General features: G+C 47.6%; 2 protein-coding genes across 3 annotated transcripts in view; both read left to right on the forward strand.

Annotated features, from left to right (window-relative positions):
• Nucleotides 1–17,259, forward strand: part of LOC133348532 (polymerase delta-interacting protein 2-like) — a 36,016-nt gene extending 18,757 nt beyond the window's left edge. Inside the window, exons 7-11 of one of the 2 annotated variants that reach the window (XM_061561400.1) lie at nucleotides 1,565–1,737; nucleotides 3,811–3,837; nucleotides 5,112–5,237; nucleotides 8,603–8,682; nucleotides 15,727–17,259. In XM_061561400.1, coding sequence (XP_061417384.1) covers nucleotides 1,565–1,737; nucleotides 3,811–3,837; nucleotides 5,112–5,237; nucleotides 8,603–8,682; nucleotides 15,727–15,841 — 521 coding nt within the window. In that variant the 3' untranslated portion in view covers nucleotides 15,842–17,259. The remainder of the gene's footprint in view (nucleotides 1–1,564; nucleotides 1,738–3,810; nucleotides 3,838–5,111; nucleotides 5,238–8,602; nucleotides 8,683–15,726) is intronic. The other variant, XM_061561401.1, reaches the window with a different exon arrangement.
• Nucleotides 17,260–21,712: 4,453 nt separating this feature from the next.
• TLCD3B (TLC domain containing 3B) overlaps nucleotides 21,713–22,176 on the forward strand; it is a 59,617-nt gene continuing 59,153 nt past the window's right edge. Inside the window, exon 1 of the mRNA XM_061561402.1 lies at nucleotides 21,713–21,827. The gene's annotated coding sequence lies outside the window, so the exon portion shown is untranslated. The remainder of the gene's footprint in view (nucleotides 21,828–22,176) is intronic.

Here is a 22,176-nt window from a genome sequence, read left to right on the forward strand (position 1 = left end):
TTCTGAGCCCGTTTGGAATAGGCAGAGCGACAAATGTCGTTCTTGAGCCTTGACTGCAACAGGGACAGAGAGTCGACAGCACGGATGGCTTGGGGGGGGGAAAGAGAGTTCCAGACTTTGGGGACAGCAGAGGAGAATGTGAATCCTTCTAATTATTGTTATTGATGACTCTCAAATGTAAACAGGACAACACTGAAATTATGATAATCCCTTCTTGTTTCCCTGCTAAGTGGATGTCTGTTGACACCGCCAATTTCAAGTTCTTTGCATATGTAATTTGTGTGTCACATGTGCTCCAATTTCATCGTGCCAGCGTCTCATTGCTCAGGCCCCCCGTGAGTGTCTGCCCTTTTGGCAGGAGTCCATCTCCAGTTATATCCATCAGGCCCCCACTTTGATTGTGATGCCATTTTTGGTTTGATGTCTGGTCTCTTAGTTTTTGTTCTCCAGCTCGTGTGTTTCCCCTCTTGAAACATTTATTCATTTCAAAATTTCGTGCATCAGGGTGGTGACGTGGTTGGCATTGGTTCTTGTGCAAGGGATTCATAATTTCCACCCCTCTGATTATCACGGTTGGCTATGTATGGTGCGAAAGAAGTTGAACATACATACAAACTCCCTACTTCAGGATGGTGTCACGATGTAACAATTTGCTGCCGCTGTTGTCACCTGTTGAACAAGAGCTGTATAGCCCAATGGGCTTTACTTCCGGCTTCTGACTTTCACTAGAAGTGCATCAGATCTCGGAGGCTCGACAGGTTTAATCCTGGCTCATCCTTTGGTGCGTGACCGCCAGTGCCTCCCAGAGCTCGTAAGTGTGGGGTGGTGAGGTGGCCAAGAGATGGCAGTAGAGCAATGGGTTAACTCCTTAGATTATTCAGTAGATTGGTTCTATCTATTTGTGCACAGCCTTGAGTGTTATCCCCTTGTATGTGTGGGTTTTTACTGGGTACTTTGGGTTTGTATGTATGTATTTTGAACTTTTTTCACACCGTACGTAGCCAACCATGGTAATCGGAGGTGTGGGGGAAGGACAACAAACTAAACACAAAAAGCTGTCCTAACGAAATGAGTTTCCAATTTAGGGGGTTCTTTATGGCTGTTTTATAGTACCGTCCTGAATGAGTGTCTTGAGACTTATTAAGGGTTTCATTATTGATCAAATAACGTTATTATGAGTATGTTTGAATGCCAATGTTCATCATTATTAGTCCTTCATCCTCCTAGATTCCCAGAGCCATCACCACCTGTCACTGTCCTGCTATATATAAATCCATCTGGTACCTTTACACGAGCTGATTTCACCGCTGCATCTCCTCGACAGACTTCCCTCCTTGGCTAATAATGCTACCACTATTACAAATGATAATTATTACATGACGACAAAAATAAAGTTGACGCATTTTCAGTCATTTTCGCGACATTTGAACTTTTAAAGCACGACAGTGGCGGTAACCATGTACGTACGTACGCTGAACTTTTTTCTCACCATACGTAGCCAACCGTGCTAATCTTTGAAGGCTAGGATGGCTGTGAATGTCGCTGACTTATTTACCGCATGCAGCGCCTGCCTTCGTGGCGCAGGAGACGCTGCAGACGTGGCAGGAGAAGAACCACCCGTGGCTGGAACTGTCGGACGTGCACCGTGAGACCACAGAGGGCGTGCGCGTCACTGTCATCCCCTTCTACATGGGCACCCGGGTGAGCAGACCAAGCCCCAACACGGAGCCCTCTGCGGTAGGCATGTTGCGGTGCATCGATCAAATATCGATTGCTGGCGGTTCTTACCCTCACGATACACGCATCTATCAAGCGGTCAGTCACGATCAGCCTTACCGTTCGGTGGCATTGCACAGAAACGTCACTGTCGGTTCCGGTTGGCTGTCTCAAGTAGCCAACCATGAATAATGGACGAACATACTTATTAATAATTGGTTGTTTAAATTATATGAACGTTATGGATGTATATTGAACTTCATTCGCACCATACGTAGCCAACTGCGCTAATCGGAGCATATGAAGTGCCCAACTTGATATTTTTGTAGCAATGTTGCCCAGTGTCAAATTTCATCAAGATTGGATGTGGTCGTTTTTGGAGCCTGAGTGACATGATGTTTTAGAGTATTTGGCTGCTATAAATTTCCACATGATAAGCCACTTCCTTGAGCTATCAGTTGTGGCCAGGTCGGTCGCTTCTGAAAAACATTTAGCTCAGTGGGCCTAAAAATTGTTTAATAGTTTAACGTGACATGATATAGACATAAGGATTGTACTGTACGGCATGCACACAATCTGTAAATTCTTTTAATTGTGTCTGTACACGTACTCACGTAGACTACACACACTAATGTACGTATTACATCTACTTACATACTGTATAGTACACGTGTGTGTCTATTTATAACTCGCCTTTTGCCCGTCCAAGGACGGGTGTATTGCAGTAAATCTGGAACTTGCAAGCTAAAAGCAGACCGCGATATTCATTGCATCCATTCGTGTGCAGTTTGTAAGGCCGCGGTGACACAGACTTATACCTACTATAATCACCCAGGAATGTATGTCTTTAATGCTCGTGACGTCACTCCACATCGACCAGCCCCCCTCATTAACATTCATGAGCAGGTGACGTCCTCCAAATGGACACCCCCCTCCATTAATAATCATTAGCGACTGACGTCACTCCACATGGGCGGGGGCCGAGGTGCCTCCTCCCTCCTCGACGTCAACTCACAACCCTCACTACAAAGGCAGACCCTCACGTCACGCTGTTGAGACATCAAAGTAAACAGGACGTCATGATGAACAAGGGATTATAACTTTAAAATTAATTATGTCTGTGTCACCGCGCCCTTACAAACTGCACACAAATTGATGCAATGAATATCACGTCGCGATCTGCTTTTCGCTCGCAAGTTTCAGATTTACTGCAATACACCCGTCATTGGACGGGCAAAGGAGCCCCCCCATGTGGAGTGACGTCACCCGCTAATTATTATTAATGGGGGGGGGGGGGTGTCCATTTGGAGGACGTCACCTGTTCATGATTACTAACGAGGGGGGCTGTTCAACGTGGAGTGACGTCACACGCGTTACACACTCACATTTTTGGGTAAATATAGTAGTTAATACACATGCACTTAGTTTTTTGTACGTAGATTTTAGTTTAAATCATGGCTAGTCGGACTCATAAGCTCACCAGACCACATTACCTCCCCATTAGTCACATCCTGTCTCTGTCCTTCTCCAAATCCACAACCCCACCTTCCAACGCTTCCTATACCCTCAGGTTATTAGCAGGTACACATATCGCTATCATAATCTTGAATGTCTTAGTTTTCTGTCACCGCAATGCCTCTCTGTAGTCTGCACATTATTATCATCAGGCTTTTTTTGCGAGTCACTTTCACTGTGATGACTGTTTATCCCCGTACGCAGAATGTCCCTTGGTTGGTAAACTAAGTGGCGCTGTCATTCCCAATTTGAAGATATGCACTTGAGTTGTAATTATTGGAGTGTATATATTATTGGGCAACGTAACTAACTGTGGGCAGACCCCGTAATGCGTGATTTGTAACCTAATGTTTGTGTATTGAAATCACTAAATGAAAAGCCTCTTAGAGTGCTCGAAGAAAATGCATAGGAAACCCCTTTTAGAGTGGCCTGCCATCAGATATTTGAAAGTGGATAGTTTAAAACACTATTTTAGTCTCTTGTTCAGTTATGATGCAATTGTACAGAAATTAAGATTGCAAAGTATTTTTAACTCTGTTTTTGTGTGTGGTTGTGCCTGTGTGTTTGTGTGTGGTTCAGGAAGCTCAAAACTCAAATGTTTACTGGGTAAGCAATGTTCATCCTCTAATGTACATGTACAGCCCTTTTTTGGTTCAGCACTAGATGAGGGCCGTGCTGGTGTTGGGAATTCTTTGACAATACTTCACCACGCTAGTCAGTGTGGGCTGCTGAATGCGGGGAACATCGAAGTGTTTTACAACAACGGATTTTTTTGCACTGCTGTCCACCACCCGCCAATCTAGCCTCACAGCTTATAACACCTGTTATAGATGGCGATCATCCATCCGAGCACTATTCAGGCTCCAACATCCTTCGCTTCTAAGATATAATGAGATTGGGTGATTTGTTCACCCTCAAATAGGCCTCTTCCAAAGTGATGTAATCGGCTTTCACATATAGATTTAGTTTTTATGAGCACCAAGGCCTTGCATCGCTAATGTTTTAAAAAAGAATGAAACGATTCCTTAAGGTACCCCAGTATGCTTATAGGTAGCCAGTTTGGCCAGGAGAGTATATGCACTGGCAGGACCAGTGGGTGGAGGGAGGGGTGGCACGTGCCCCCCCATTGAGCCGATCGAAATCTCAAACTAGCCACTCGATCCGATCGAAATCCCAAACTAGCCACTCGATCCGATCGAAATTCCAAACTAACCACTCGATCCGATCGAAATCCCAAACTAACCACTCGATCCGATCGAAATACCAAACTAGCCACTCGATCCGATCGAAATCCCAAACTAGCCACTCGATCCGATCGAAATCTCAAACTAACCACTCTGAATGGTGCGAATGGACAGGACAGGTTAATATTTTGTCTCTGTAGCTCGGATTTGAAAATGGGTAGTTGGGTTTATTGCGTCATGCCAACACCACTGCACCACTGCACCAATGCTCTACCTACGCTGACCGGAGAGGTGGAGTCTGGTGAAACCTTTTCGGTGATTGGCACAGCAGATTCTCAAGTGTGGTAAATTTGTATTATTACTATCACTGATATAATACTTGCCCTTTTTAACAGTTACTCAACGAATGTTCAATGCGTTTTAGCATTAGTTCTGTGCAGTACAGCAATCAATTAATAATTATCATAAAGATGAACGAACCTGTAACTCGAGCAGTAATGCACTGTTTGCAAATACGCAAACTTATTGGCCCTGACACCGGCCCGTCGTCTGCTTCCGTGCTGCCGATCCATGACTTCCGTCAGACAGCGGCTCGTTGTAAAGCGTTGCGTAGTCCACGTCTTGCGCATGACTTTTCCGAACTTGTTTCTAATAAACGCGGCTCTTCTCACCCGCACACTGCGAGCGGACGTTCAGTGGCGCTACAGCGTGCGTTTGGAGAACCTGGGCGACGGAGCAATCCAGCTGCGGGAGCGTCACTGGAGAATCTTCAGCCTCTCGGGGACGCTGGAGACCGTGCGGGGACGCGGCGTCGTGGGCCGGGTGAGGAGCATCGAGGTCACGTTACTAACTTCTAGGTCTCGTACCGTTTCGTTCGCTCCGTTAGTGTAAATGTTCTTTTTCTACATTTGATTTGTTTTAATGATTGTGTTGTAACATTTTTCAAACAATGTATTTGCGTTCTAGATTTGAAGCTTTTTAATGTGACTGCAAGAATTCATATTCTTAGGCTTTTTCGGTAAAGTCACGTAGGTAAAAAATTAAAATTAATAAAAGTAAAATAAAAATAAAATAAAAATCATGACGTTTCGGAGGCAACACAAGCTTCGAAAAATGTATTTGTGTGTCATTTGTTTTACACATTGAAATTGGAATTCAGTTTCCCCTTGAATAAGAGTCCTGATGTTCATGGGCTCTTATCTGGTTTTAAAGGTCACCTATCTATACATTTCTGGAATGGATTGTGCTAACTTGGCACAAATTGATTCACCCCTCTGGAATATCAGTCAAATGTCAGGATTCGGATCAAGAATTCATCTTTTCGTACGGTAAATTTCATTAAAGCGTGTTTAAAAAAAAGTATTTTTAAATATTACAATTTTGTTTTGCTTTGTGGTGAATGTAGCCACCTCTTAGCTACAGGCCATTATTATTTACAATTGCCAATTCTATACACCCTGCATGCATACCTTGGGACGCTGCCAATGGTGTCATTATTAGCTCACTTGACTGCAGACGTTACCCATTTGGTCACCTGGCATGGGAGTATAAATGGAGATTCTGCAGTTAGTTGATCGGCAGGTTACATGTGGGGAGGGGGGTGGGGGTAAATTGTGGGTGCTACCACCTCTTCCTAGATGGCCAGTGTGAAAGAGTAGGCCAAAATACCCTCTAGAAGGGCGCTGGACAGTTCCGTCTAGTGGAGCACCTTCTGCGAGCAGATGTGAGCAAGAAATTATCTTTTACATACCCACAACATGCACGAATCGAAAATATTGTAGTATCTGTGCATATATCGTAAGCAGAGAATCGTTTTCACTTGGTGAACCCAGGCAATGTTACACGCCTGCCCCGATCTGATTACCACCGTAGTGCATTGCAAAGTGAAGATGACCTTATGTTAAAAGCATGTGTTCCACTGCGTTTGGCTGGGCTATTATTAAACGTCAATGTTTTCATTATATTTACCCGTTACCATCAAGCACCACCTCCCCCCCCCACCGCTGACCCTTTAACTTCTCCAGCCCACGTTTCGTGCTGAGTGGCGCCCGATGTGAAATGTTACGACGTGGTATCGAGTGTTTGACAGGGACGTTTTTAGGCAGCCACAGGGCTGGATTTGCATGGACATGGCCAGAATTCCTCTCGGGCCAAGTTCACAATCACACGTATATGCAACGGTGTGTTACTTTGCTAAAAGATTGAGAGAAAAAAATATGAACAAATTATAATAAGAACACTAAAAACATATTTCCAGCCTTCTGTCAATCCACTGCTGGATGATGAAGGCCGCCCGATGTCGGGTGGATCGTGTATATCCAACAATACTTCACCATGCTGGTCAGTGTAGGTTGGTGAAGGCGGGGGGGGGGGGGTGGGGGGGGGCCATGCCCGGTTCAGTCATCACCACCGATCGCTGAAACTATTGAACGATTCAACTCTCCCCCCCCCTGTCCCCCACCCTCCCACCCCCCCCACCAATTCTATGAATGTCTTAGTTCGTGATGGGGAGTCGATTCAACCGTAGACTCGGCTCATTTTCACCATGCTGTTTATATTGTGTGCCATTTTATACGAATTATTTGTACAGTTTTATTTCCGTCCATTAGTGTGAATGTAACATGAGCAATTGAATTTACATATAATTTTCATAAATCATGCATATCGGATTCTCGCACACGTTCATTGATGCATTTATCTTCCGTCTAAGAAATAGGCTAATTAGTGAATTGTTGCATTGTTGCATGGCTAATATTTAGTTACTTAGTTGACGCTCTTGTCAATTAACACCTATTAAAGGTTTGAGGGAGCAACACGTGGACTGTGGTATGATCATAACCACATCCGGCCCCCTGTGGCTCTCCAGTCATGATGTTGACACACATCACGATGTTTAGGCTAAGCTGACCTCGCGGTCACCCAGAATAACTTCAGATAGTGGATCCCACCGGTGTTGTTCAAATCAAACTCAGGTTGCCAGATAGTGGCGCATTTTGCTCAGCACAACAGCTCTGCACGCCTGGTCAGCCGCATTAATGAGAGGTGCATTTATAAAACGTTTACAAAATCGCAAACACACACAAACACACGTATTGATTAACCCCAAGAAACACAACGGCTGTTTGGCAGATGTATGGACGAAGCACAAACTGACAGCTTCATCTGGAATTCGATGACATGCACAGACCAAACCGGGCTTTATAAAAAATATACTTTGTGCTTGGGGCCTCCTTCCGAAGATTAGCTAATCAGCCCTTGGCTCAAGCTCGGTCCAATTAGTAAATTGGGTCAATGGTTGCGCCCGCATGCTTTGTCTAGCTTCTTTGTGCGTCAGAGATGTACGCCAGATAGCACGCAGTGTTCCATTGTGATGGCAAGTGTGCGTGTCAGAAAAAAAAGTGAAATAAAATATGTGTAAATAAATAACACGTGCTCTCCAGTGGTACTGTAATGGATAGAGTGAGTACAGTTTATCCAGTGGATTGGCCAAACCTCTGAGATCTGTGACCAAATCGCACTAAACTTGCCGATTCCTGTCAGATCTCCTAAGCTGAGCGAGGTTGAGCCTCGTTTAGTACTTGGGAGAATGTTAACTCGATGGCACTACATCAATGGATTCTTGAATCTAGCCGTGTGGAGTTTTGAGTGTATCGTGAGTTAATTATCTGGGTACTTTTACCAAAGACTGATTCATGGAATTGCCCCCACCATACCAATACAGACCTTCCTAAAAGAGATTCTTGAGACTCGGGAAGGCTTTCCTGAGTAATTGCAGTATTATAATTACTCCTATGATGTGACTTTAGATGTGTGTGTGTCTAATCAATCTGCTCAGGATTGAACTTTCTTTAACGAATTTTATCAGAGACTAAAAGCAGCCAAACTTTTCACGAGTTTTATATTCTCATCACAGCATTACTATCACCGGTATGGATCTACGAACACATTCAATGTAAACTATATTCACACTACAATCATTGTAGCACTGCCACAAAAGCCAGGTGGGATGCAGTGGCAGAATGCTTTGCTTGTAAATCCGTCTCTTTAAACGGTTTTGCCCCGCGAACGCTTGTACCCTCTGAACAGTTTTGCCCAGTGAATGGTTGTGCCAAGTAAAAGCTTGTGACCGCGCTGCAAGTCTCGCTGAGAGGGTCACGGCTCTGTGTTTGTTTTGTTTTCCCCGGCAGGAGCCCCTGCTTTCCAAGGAGCAGCCAGCGTTTCAGTACAGCAGTCACGTGTCTCTCCAGGCACCCAGCGGACACATGTGGTGAGTGGCAGTCAACCGCACGCTGTCCACTGTTGCACCGCCCTCCCCACACTCTCTTCCCCCCCCCCCAATTCTCATATCACCACAAAGCATGACACGGTTAGCAGCTGCTAACAAACAAATCACCAATCTGTTGTGCAGGGCGCACGTGTGTGTATGGGTGTGTGTGCATGCATGCGTGGGTATTGTAGGCTACACGGCAGATCTTTGTGTGTGTACGGTGTGTGCATGTGTGTATCCTTATGCTGCATTTGGGAGTGTAGTGTATTGGTTAGGTCTGTCCACTCAGTCTTGAGGGGCTACTTGATACGATGCGTGAAACCTCATTACTGGGCAAACAAAGGCATCTCGAGGCATTGTGCAAGTCACAGGACTCCTTCGCCTGCTTGATTGTGCCAAAATGAATAGGTGCTCGCCAACAGCACTTGGCCCAACAGGTGTCTACAGCTATCGGGGAATCCTTGTCTGTGCATGGGAGAGAGTTTTGATTGCTGAGCAAATGGAGTGTGCCACCTTTTGTGGGTAATAATTCACTGCCCCCCCCTCCCCCCACCCGCCATCTCATTGCATTCTTGTTTTGGATATGGCTGTGGTGTTACGTGATGCGTTTCAACTCTGATACAACGCACGTGTTTAATGTTGGCGGCGAGTGTATCTGCTATCTCATGCACGTGGACGTAACTAGGGGGACATGTTAAACAGGTCCCTGCGGGGTGGGCTGGTAGGAACGAACAAATGAATGGCTATAATAAAATGAAATGGCGGGGGTACGATACGAAGGGAGAGTTTGAGGCCTAGTTCTAGGCTTTAGGCCTAGCTGTAGGCTTTAGGCCGCTGTGAGTTAATTTTTAATTTAAATGTTTTAATTAAAAACTATCTCAGGGAATTATAAGGGAATGTTACACTTGTTTAGCCAGGAAAGCCTCACTGAGTCTAAAGGTTTTTGTAGGGTCCTGCCAAGTGTTTGCAGTAGGGGGCGATGTTGCTACACCTAATTGGACATCGGACGGACGATATAATCTATTGTAGGCTGGTCCACTTCGTTCCTACCAGTATACATTGAGGCCTCCTGGAAAACTGTATCGCACCAAGTGAAGCCATCCCAGTTGTATATATTCCTCATCAACCATTGTCTATCCGCTGCTGGATGAAGGCCTCCTCATTCCGTCACCAGCACCCTCACGGACCAGTGCTGTTTCCACTCATCTCACTCCTGCACGTGAACTGATCTCATTGCTCCGTCTCCGCAGCGGTGATTCTCATGGACACGTTCTCTCCTTTGGCTGCCAGATCTTCAACGAATTTGCACGTTGTAGGGTCACAGGTTGATTCGGTAGTTTAATCTTTTTTCCGTCTAATCTGTGGTCTCTTTTGCATTTTATATAATTCGTAAATTAAATTTATACATTTATGTTTGTTCATTCTGTTAGTCTAAATGTGTGATTACCATATGATTGGATTATTTGTATAAATTGTTCATAATTTTATTCTCGCGTTAAGATTAACATTGCACCAATTATTATTCCATTGTTACTCGTCTAATTGAGAAGCCCAGCGAAATATATTCAGTGGCGATAAAATACTTTTGAGGGCCTCGCGTCGGCTAGCCCAAGCCCCCGCGAACTCCCCCTGCCCATGTGCACCCTTCTCCAACCGCACATGCCTCTCCATTGTTGTGATTTTGGAACGGGGGTTCTTGTAATGCACCCGGCGATTGTAAATGGTTGAGCCGATCAACAACTCAGGAGCCCAAAAAAGAAAAGCCAAATTATCCAAATAATCTGGTCTCAAGTCACATTTATTCTCATCATTTTGACCTCGTTTGAATAAATTACATTTTATGAGCTTTCAAGTGACACCTTATGGTCAAATAACCCCTACGCTTGTAATCAAGCACTGTGGAGGTGGGGGTTGGTGCATCGTACAAATGTCATGAAACTCTTTCCCATGAGCATTGAGGTGCCATACCCTGGCTTGCCAGGATCAGGCAGTACAGCGAGTGGGGACTCCAACTTTGCCATCTGTAACGAATGGAGTGTGGTCCTCTTGCACGTGTGAGATCACTCTGGGTGCACCGGTTTCTTTCCGCACGTAAGAACTCACTAATTGGCCGATAACACCTTTATATATTGAGGACCACAGCTTGGGTGCGAATTTGTTGTCGGCTCACCCACGTGTCTGCCTTGCCCACTCGTCTCTCTGGTTCATAGTGCCTCTGAGTCGTTCTCTCTCTTGGAGAGTGAGCGAATACTGTGTGCATTATCAGTTGAAATTATTATTATTAATAAAACCCGTCATCCAAAAATGGATTGACAAAGGGCTGTGCATCATCCGTTGTATATCCACTGATGGATAAGGCCCATTCACTGGGTCGGGATGTATATTCTGCCTTAATATACATATGGATGCTGCCATGGTGTAAAGGTTGGCGAAATGGACTCGCAAAATCCAGAGGTCCCCGGTTAGATTCAATCTCCCGTGACAGCAGTTGAAACAATGTGGTACGTTTCTTAAATCCCCTCCTGCCACTGCCCCCCTCTACAATATAAAATGGGTTCACCACAGTTACTCGATCACAGCAGGTGACATGCGGTCGGGGTAAAGTGTGGGGACTCCCAAAGAAGTTTGGCTCGCCTGAAAGAGTAGGCCAAAATACCCTCTGGAGGGGCGCTCCGGAGCTCTCTCTAGTGGGGCATTTGCAGGTCCGTACCTCGACCTAAATGCACGTCACTTTAAGCAGACCCTGAGCGATTGCAAGCGACCGCGCTGTGAGAGCGCCGCGTTACCCGAAGCAGCGGTACATGTCGCACGGCGCACAGCTTCTGTGAGGGTGACCTTGACGGGAAACATCCTTAGCTGCATCCGAAGTCTAGTGCAGGCCCAATCAATGCTCCCCAGTGTGTCCGTGTTCCCGACATTAGGCGTTTGTAGGACCGCGAGCGAAAGGCGTACATGCGCGCTGAATAAAACGCTTACATTTTTAATGAGTGGGGGGGAGGGGACCTTAAGCCCCCCCCCCCCGCCCCCACTCAAAGCCAGCGCGGATGGCCCTGCGAACGGGATTATTACTCCGCTGGATTTGGAAATGCTGACTTAATCAACCACGTGTGCGTATGCGCGTGTGCCATGAGTGCTGCTAAATATATATGTTGTACCTTCGTGTCGTAAACCCCCCTCCCCCCCCCCACTTTTGACATCACTTATTCATTATATTTTTTTTATTGCTTTGACGCTTGTTGTCCCGTCGCAGTGTTCTCAGTATTGTTCGAAATTTGCCGAGTCTTTTGGTTTTTGCAATTGAACCACAATTCTGTGTCTTATACAGAAGTAAACAAGATAGGTCCTGTGCCATGCCCCTTCACCAACCTGCACTGACCAGCGTGGTGAAGTATGGTCAGAAATCCCCCACAACAGACACGGTGTGGGGAGGCCTTAGTACGGCAGTGGATTGACAAAGGGCTTTCAATTATTAATTATTGTTATGGGTAAGAGCACTCCCTCTCAATGATGGCGCCCCTGTCAGTGCAAAAAACTATTTTGTATAATTTACTCACTTGATCCATTTTATGCACCTGCTCTCGATAAAACCAATACTTTGTGTTCAAGTTTGTTTCCAGGACACCTACAATGGTGTGTCTCACAGAGTAACTTAGAACTTACGCAATCAGCCAATTCACGGCATAACTTATGTAAAGATGAGGGCTTCGCATTTGGAGCGAATGCCGATTCACCACTGGCATCGGAGTCCCATTGCTCTGACTCGCTGAGAGAGAGAGAACTCCGATGCAGACCATGTAAATTTGTAAGCATTGCGTAGATGTGCAAAGGAGGAATTGTTCCCGAGAGGGTGAGCTCCAAGGAGATGAGATCACTTGACGTGCAGGTGTCAGATGGGTTGTGACATCGCCGGATGGCGACGGCGTGGGGAGGCCTTCAACCAGCAGTGGATAGACAATGGCCGATGTGGATGCTGTGATGCACGGATGCGAATCGTGGGCGGTGAAGAAGGCTGATGAAGCAGGGGATATTAGAGTTGTTGGAAATGCACTGCTTCAAGCGCTCGCTCCACATTTCCTGGTTGGCAAGGAGGGCAAAGGCGGCACGGGAGGTTAGAGGTCGTCCACGAAGGAGGAGGACTTGTAACGGGGACAAACGTCGGCCTACAGGAAACGAATGTTCTAGCCAGGGATGGGAAGGAGTGGAAGAAGTTGATCCAGCCGCATCTGTCAGCTGTCACGTGATGACTGACGGAATAAAAGAGGAGAGCAATTTAGCTAATTTAGGAAAAAGTGAAAATAGAAAAGAGGCAATTGGATTAGGTGGTTAACCAAAGGTATCTAAGATAGAAACAGAAGATAGACATGAATCGCTATTAATAACCTCGTGGGAGCCCACTGAGACCGCGCATTTCTCCAGGGAGGCCTGTGTTACGAAATAAAATACAGGAGTGCATACAGACAGAAAGCAAACCCAGTACAGTTGCAAAACCTCAACACGATTTGGATTAAAATATCATCTTAATGCAGTTGCATCTCAAGATACTGTACAGAGAGAGGCAGTCGGTCATAGGCAGGGGAAGAAGATAAGGTTTTGAACCGGGACTTGAATGGTGAAAGGGAGTTGACAGCACGGATGGCTCTGGGGGAAGAGGGTTCCAGACTATGGGGGGCACAAGACAAGAATATCAACAGCAAAAATGCCATTGCCACAAATATACCCATAATTGAGGCATGCCAATTAAACATTCGACAGTGTAAACTCAAATCGATAGTTTACACCATTGGAACCTCATTTGCCAGTAAAAATATGATAATTGGTGTTTTACCCTTCTATCTGGCAACAAAACTGACACCTTTTTACAAGGAGTCATGTTTGCATAGACCACTATACCTGCAGTCAGAGTTGTGTTTTTTTTCATTATGACTGCAGGTATTGTGGTCTATGCAAACATGACTCCTTGTAAAACGGTGTCAGTTTTGTTGCCAGATAGAAGGGTAAAAAACCAATTATCAAATCGATAGTGTTCACGAAATAATTACTAGATGAGATAGAAGACATTGGTCAATTGCATTTTCATTCCCAATGTCGAAGAGATGGTATCAGCCTGGCGAGGCCTTCATCCTGCAGTGGACTGATCATGGCTGATGATGATGATGAGGAGAAGCAGTACTCGGGGAGAGAAGTGTGGTAGCAAGAGCCGTCGAGATTGGAAAGATGATCAGAGATAACCTGGGATTAGAGCGAAGGAATGGCACATGACCTCAGGAAATGAAAGGTGCTGCTCATTCATAAAAGAAGTGTGGTGGTCGGCTTCCTTGCGTCACTGCGTATGCATCCAATGTTTAATAACTCTTCCGCTTGCACCCACATACATAAATCATAAACAATGAAGTGACATTGGGAATACACTTAAAAATAAAATGCATTGAAACATCAAATTATATTTCTCCCATGAATATAAATGTAAATTAATATCTTTTTTTTTAACCGAGTTGAGGTTAACGTGACACCTATTCCAGCAAACTCAATTGCGAGTGAAAATGTTCTCATGGCATCTCACCGTCAGTCGCATTCGTCAACCGATAAGTCGCTTGGTCGTTTTAATAACTAAGCATTCGAACAGCATTTTTGGCAGAAGCGTGTTTATATGCAGTCATTTTCCTCCACTGCAATGGAAACATTCCTTTTGAAATGGATGTTATTGCCCCCGCGGGCAGGATCGGTGGTCTACATTGTTCCATCTTTCTGCTCCTCTTCCACAACTGCCCGTCCATTCGTCCCCATGTTTACTGATTGCTGCGACATCTGCTCTATAATCCACAGAACTATTTCTGCCCGTAGCTTCAGGAATGGCTTCAGGGAGCAGTACCCCGTGTGTTTATCTACAGTCCCTTCTATTTTTGCAATAATCCTATGTGTACGTTATGTGGGAACACACGGACAACGTTGGATCGGTCGAAGTTGATGCAAATATATTTCTTGATAGTGCGGTGCAAATCGCCATGAACGCCATCCTTCCGCTTGTTTTGGCAAAAAGTGTTTCAATGCCAGCACCACATTTGCCTGGAGCCCATTGGGGTAGAGAGACCCGAATTAAACGTGAAGTCTCACGTCTGCTGAAGCTGGCAACCGTCAACACCTGGTGAAGCCTTTACAAAGTTGTGCCGTGTCGTGTCCCGGCGGGTTGCCGTCATGTCAAGCAAGGCTTAAGTTGCTGTTGTGGGTCTCTGTTGTTTCTCTGTGCCACCCTTGAGTAGAATAGCAAGCCTTGGCTTTTGATGTCCCTTCGTTTCATTTTCATTCTCCCACCTATAATGGCAACCAGAATATAAGCAACTTCTTGCTGTACGGTGTCACCACAGCTGCCTACAAACACACAGGCAAATTGATGAAACTGTCTCTGATGATTGCTCGATGAGGAAACCCAACAATTCACCTCCCGGGTATTTGTGTTACCTGTAGAATGTTATGCCGGTTGCTTTCAGGTAATCTTGCGTCTCAGCACGCCTGTGTTCCCACACATTGTACGTTGCTGCCTTGTGTTCAGTGCACTTTGCGAATTCTCATTTGGCTCTTGCGGGATACTTGTGGTGTAGTGGTCTGAGAAAAAGTGTCACAAACCTTGAGCAAAACCAGAGCTCGCTTTTCCCCTGGTGCCGGATTGTATGTCTGCAGGTTGTGTGCCAGGGTTTGCACATTTATATTTGGTCTCTTCGCGACACTGTAAGGCAACCGTAACTCGCTCCAACCACCACCACCCACCATCATTGTCGCCCACTAACGACTAAGCACCATTACCCACTGCCACCACCACCACCACCGTGGCGCCGACACCATCGTCTTACGGGAAGGACAGATGCCACCGGCGATGATTGACAGTCCCAAGATTGATGTGATTTTAGGAAATAAGTTCTCATGGATTTTCAAGACCGCCTCCTCTGTTTACTGTGTGGACACGTGTCTGCCAGGGCATGCAGGCCCAGCAGCTGTTCACCCTTCACCGTGTTGCCCCTGCTGCTCCCCTTCCGTCACTCTCGCCCACAGGGGAACTTTCCGCTTCGAGAGGTTGGACGGGAAGATGTTTGACGCCCGCATCCCTCCCTTCTCCCTGGAGAGCAGCAAAGGTCCCAAGGGTGGAGGCTCAGGGAACCCTGGGTAGATGGGCACCCCCAAAGAGGCGGGTGCCGTCATAGTGCATCGAACAACTCCCACAATGCACTCGTGGAGAGCTCCCTACTAAAAGACCGAATGTTACTGACCGCCCACCGGATCTCCACGGTATGAATGAGTTACCTGTGTTCTATTCAACTGCATCGTGGGTACGATAAAAATGTTCCCCTTCATGTCACGAAAGAGCCTTTTGCCTTCAAAATCTTCACCGTCATTGTTACTGATAGCTGTCGTCAATGCTGTTTGGAAGCTTTTAAGCCCTGGGTGATACAGATGTTTAGCCAAGGCTGTGGGTCTTCCCTGCCACTCCCACCTCCCACTTATGGGTCTCCCTGACACAGTGCAACACATAAAGACCCCTTTTATGTAAGAACAAAGTGTCAGCTGCACCTGGAAATTATGATTGTGTTTTTTGTTAGTAGTTAAGTTATTGTAATATCCAGCTAATGGGGATTCTTGTTATTGGTTGGAAGACAGTATCTTGATTATGGTGACTAGTTTTAGGACACTCACTGCTAATCGTTTTTTGCCATGTAATTTCTAGAGCTTGCGTACTTTTTGCATGAAAATGGAGCTTGGTTCCTCTTGCGTTTGTGACAGGTGGAGCTGACACTACCTGCTTCGGTTTCTTGTGGGCATTACGAATCAGCGTAGCGGTTCATCGCACGTGAAGACGTTTAACATGAGTCTCCTTTAGTTTGAGGAAAGGAGCTTATTCCGTGAGTTATGCAGCGGATATCCCTTGGCCCTCTCATCCATCCCCTCCCATTCCGATTTTACAATGTCCCACGATTCAGGGTCACGCGTTCAATTCTGTGCGTCACTTTTGTACCGTCCAATTCTCGTTTGTCTGCCTTGTTTGTTAGATTGTCTTTTTCCGTTACACCAAATAATTGTACATCGTTAAAATGAACTAATCATGAGCGCAAGAATCGATTATCATCAATATTAATAGCTTAATTGTTACGTTGCCCCTTCCTTAGGTGGCACCAGCTATGCCTCTGTCCACTGCACACCCCCCCACGCTACCACCTAATCGTGTGGTTTGCACAGCAACTGTCAAATGTACAGCCCTCCACTTGTGCCACTCCCCTCCGTGTGCCGCTCTTATAGAGCTCCTGAGCAGAGCCTTCCCCAGACTGGGGAATTACTTCGAGCCAAGCCCGATAATTAGACCCAACCACCCTGGGAAATTACCCTCCCCAGACTGGGGAATAAACCCCTCTGCTCTTGCTCCATGTATGACCACACACAATAGCAACTGTTGGGCGACTGTGTAAATGTGTAGAGCGAAACAAAAGACCGAAATGCAATACTGTACTTTGTAACGTGTGTTTTTATTCATGCATTCGTCGTTGTATCTACTGTGCTGTATAAACTGTGTATTGTAAAACAAATGAGAGAGATGCCCCGTTTAGTCTACTTTCACTCTCGGAGCTGCTGGCGAACGCCTACGAAGGCCAGCATGGCACATGAGTGTGTGTGATGTAGCCAGCTCCCATGCCCGGCCGCCTTTGGCTCTCCAGTGATAATGTTTGACACACTCCACAAGGAACTCGAGTCTTATCTCGGGGAGGTTTAGGACCGATTTAAGATCGCCACGTGCCTACATATCAGAGGTCGCAAACGGGTTTTGATTCCTTACCCGTACCCGTACCCGGCCGCACCAGGGTCCCAAACGGGTACCCGTACCCGGGCGACCCGTACCCTACACCCGTACCCGGCCGGGTACGGGTATCGGGTACCTGATTGCGACCTCTGGGATGAAGCCATGTTGCAGGCGCGGGTGGGTTGATTCTAGGAACTTGAATTGTGAGAAGAGACAAGACGTTGGGAAATGAGTGACAAACGGTTACTCACCAGTGACTCACGGTCTACCCATACCCGTACCCGGCCGCACCAGGGTCGCAAACGGGTACCCGTACCCGTACCCGGTCGGGTACGGGTAGCCGGGTATCGGGTAGGGTACGGGTATCGGGTACCCGGTTGCGACCTCTGCTACATATGCACAATGCATTTACCGAACTTTGCATCAAATTGTCAATTGCATGGACAACCCTCATAGATGCATTGGTTGGCCCTCCTCTACACGTCACACTCGGTTAATGAATGCGTGTAAGGGGTCAACACACTAAAAGGTCTCCCCAGTGTCCATTAGCAGATCCCATCTGATGAGGTTGATGCATTTTTCAAGCACGCAAGCAAGAAAACTGAAACCCAGGGTAAACCTGCCCAGCCTATAACCCAATCGCCCGGAATGCAGAAGTCAAGCAGGTTTGGGCCTGGATAGTGCTCGGGTCGGTGACCACCATGCACAGACAGGTTGTGATTATGCTTGTGGTGCTCTGTGGTGGGCAGCAAAGGGCAATGCCATTGATGTACAGTTTGTTGTGCTTCCCGCGTCTCTTCCCCTTACCATCGGGGCAACCGACACTGCCCAGTGTAGTGAAGTACGGTAGCCCACGGCGACCTGCACACCGCGAAGAGGCCATCATCCAGCAGTGGATTGACAAAACAGCTGTACATGGAGACGTACAAACCAGCAAAGCCCTGCCAAGCCTTTGCCTTCTAGTCCCTCTCAGTTTGACACAGCAGCAGCAGCCGCAGCAGCAGCACCTGCAGAGTCGTCCGTCACTGCCTGGTTGTTGTGAGCACGGCTCGCGATGGATGAAGCGTCGTGCGAGTTTGCTGTGTGCGGGAATCTTGCGGGTCGCACGTTCACACGGCAGCGGACGAGGGTTGTCAGGTGGCCTGGTTCGTTTAAAAGTCGGTGTCGCCGCAGGGCTCCCGTGACCTTTTAAAGGGTTCCAGTGACCTTTTAAAAGGCTCATCGGGATTGATTCTAGCGCCGTTGCTTGGCGCGTACAACGATGATAAACAATACTGGTGCATCTTCTTGGTTCTTTCGGTAAAGTCACGTAGAAGGGAAGTAATAAAATAATAAACATAAAATATTTTATTATGTTTTATTTTTATTATTTTATTACTTCCCTTCTACGTGACTTCACCGAAAGAACCAAGAAGATGAATCCCTGCAGTCACGAAAGCTCTAAATCGAAAAATACTGGTGCAGTTCCCACATTGAATGCCTTTGTTTGCTGTTCTCGAGCCCTACGCGTCAAATAACCGTAAGGCGGCCGTGGAGTGGGTGAACACTGCGTCTGGTGGTGTCGCTATCGGGTATGCAGGCGGTGCAACTGCACCGAGTTGAAGGTTAGATTTCCAAACTCCTCCGTCAAATGTCGTCAAAGTCTCAATTTGGAATATTGCGACCACAGAAGTGGAAGAATTATCCGTAAAATAAATTACCAATTCCACGTAGTTGATCCCCATCTGCGTTAGATTATGTCCATAGGTATTTAAAATCTGTTTCGTTCTCCAGTTGGGTCCCTACAACAATGTTTTATTCCATCAGGACAGCGCAGTGTAGTAGAGTTCTGTGTATTTCACGGTTTATAACCATCACTGAATCTAATTTCAGGGATGTTGTAGGAAGACTGTAGAACATATGTTTGGCACTAATATTGTCGTGTCTGTGATTTATTACTCAAAACAAATCAGACATCGTACATTTCGAATGTATGCTCCCACAAATGATGGCCCCGGTGTTTCACTCGTTTGGCAGGATGGGCGTCAAGTTATACGTTGCTTCTTGTCTCGTGCTCAAATATTTACAATCGTACAATTCCTGTAATCGGTCAACCAAGTAATTCCTCCCATGGGTTGTAACGTTAAAGCCAATAGCAACAAAAAAAAAATCCGGTTTGCAATAATTATTCATGCTGTAGTTTAAGAACGCAAACTCTCACACTGGCAATATCGCACTGTACTCGGCTGATTAACATTACAGATTTTTGAACACATTTAAATTGGTTGTTTTTTATTGCGGCCTTCTATATATATTTAAAACATTTCACCAATGTACGCGTGATGGCCCAAATCATTACTGCCGCCGTAACAGAAGTGTGCTTTAAACATTCAATAATAGTCACGTAATACTCCTAGATGAGAAGAATATAGTCGTGACGAGCAGTGGCGTAGCGCGCTTTTGGCATGAGCCGTGGTGCAAGAAATTAAATGGGGGATGGGGGGAGGTGGTGACAGGGGCTGTCCGCTGATCCCTCTCTTCCTATCCCTGCGCCCCTCCCCCACCTCGCACGGCCAGCGGGCTCCGGGGCAGTTGCACCGCCTGCACACTCGGTATCTCCGCCACCCGGGTGGCAACGGGCACGTGCTTCGGGATTTACAACCACGCGTTGTATTTGCGCAACGGCGGCGTGGCTGGGCGGTGATAGTGGGAGGAAGAAAGGGCCGCGTGGTGTGCCGGGTCGCATTGTGCGCCCTGCTGCTTTGGCAGCCGCGTGCCGTTATCAGGGGGCGCCCATACATCCAGCCCCCTCCACCTCCCCTCCACCCCCACCCCCATCGCCAGCCTTGCTCTCTGTAGACCTTGCAGTGTCAGAAACAATCGCTGACCCGCGCCAGTTTACAGCATGTGTATCGTACTGCATCGTTATCCCTTTTATCTGTGTGGAAAACACATCGCGCTGACGGCGCGAAAGGCAGCGGTGATGTTGGGAGGAGCGCGCGGGCACAACGAGCGCGCGCAAGTCCTCTCCCGGTCACCCCGAGCCTCGGAAGAGCCTGCGCCATTTAATTTGGCCGCGTTAAATATTAATGCGGGAACCCGCGTCATGAGCTTAGCTTGCGATTTTTTTTTTCAACACATGCGAGCGTGACCGTCCTTCATTCACAGCCAAGGCTCACCCTCCCCTCTTCCAACACACACACACTAATCTAAACCGACACTATCTTACCCTGCGTCCCCGGTGCCCCCCCCCACCCAACCACCGCCACCGAATGGTGTAAGCACTGCGGATACAAGAAGCGTCTGATTCAGCGGCGGTGCCGGGTGCTGAAATGGACAGCGCCCGCCAAGCGCCGCGTCTCAAAGCCCCCTGGGGCTTGTGGCAGACATTGCACGCGTACGATTTGCATTTCCCCGAGATGACGAACACGCACCCCGGTATAAAATACACAATATTATACTCGGGGTACATAACAGCGCAACATAAGCGCAACACAGAAACGCGGAAGGAATGCACAATGCAGCATATACACACACATGGTATAAAAAACGACGCGCCACGAACGCCCGATGAGGTCCGTTGTAAGGAACAGCACAAAAGCAACGCACAAATAACGACAACGCACGCGACACGACACATACACAGCACCGCACATATGCAATGTAACACGCGTGCACATTCACCTTGGAGCATTACGCCCATGGGCTCAAGTCGCAGTCAGGATATCGCGTGTGAATCCTCAAGGTTAAAGTGTGGGTGTATGCGCGGAGAGGCGAGTGGCGTGTGCGTGCCGCTGTTGTAGCCGCGAAGCGACTCCGCTTGGTCTCGTTTCATTGTTGAGTTTGCGAGCGAACCACTGCACAAGACGCACGCTCAACGTGGCCGTATCAGCTGCGTGTGCATCCACTCGCTTGAGGGTCACCCCCCCCTCCCCTCCTCCTTCAACCGCGTGTGTCGCCAGCGTAGCCAGATGGGACCCGCACATTCCAATTCCCCTCCTGCACACGCGGGACAATGCACCCGGGCCGAGGCCGTGCCACGCGCAGCAGCCCACACGTCACAACCGATGCCTCGGCCGACCGCTGTCATTGGACGGAACCGTTACATTAATCCAATTTATTCACGAATGGTTAAAGAGACGTTGGTTTTCGCGGGGGGGGGGGGGGGGGTGAGCGATGTACGGTGTGGAAGTGTAGGGGGGCCGTTGGAGGTGGCGGTTATAATGTGAACGTTGCCAACTGAAGGACAAAGAGCCTCCTCAACATCGTGGTGCACGGTCACCCCAGCTCACGGCGCTGATTGAAAAGCTTCCACCCCCCCCCTCCCCCCGTACCCCCCTGGATTTAGATATGGCAACAAAGCAATCGCCGCTCCACAAATAACAAAGTGAGGGCCGCATCTGGGAAAGGGGCCACGGCGAGACGAGGCGATTCGACGGCGGCTGCAACAAACATGGGCAAGGGGGGTGGTGGGTGGTGGGGGTGGTGGTGGGGGGGGGGGGTGCGGCGGGGGGGGGGGTATTTTTCGCGAGCGTTCATGCCCCCTGGATGGGAGGTGGTGGTTTTGGTTGCGGAGGGAAGGACCGAGCGAGCGGCGTGTGGTGGTGCCAGGGAGAGAAACGTGGCTGGGCGGGCAGGAGGGGCGGGCGGGAGTGGTGGATGGACATGGGAAGGGGTGCGACTCTGAGAATGATTGAACGCTGCCGTCCGGCCGGCCGGCCGGCTCTGATAAAGGC

The sequence above is a fragment of the Lethenteron reissneri genome, chromosome 27, assembly GCF_015708825.2.
Source record: "Lethenteron reissneri isolate LAM-NWPU_2019-01 chromosome 27, ASM1570882v1, whole genome shotgun sequence".
NCBI lineage: Eukaryota > Metazoa > Chordata > Hyperoartia > Petromyzontiformes > Petromyzontidae > Lethenteron > Lethenteron reissneri.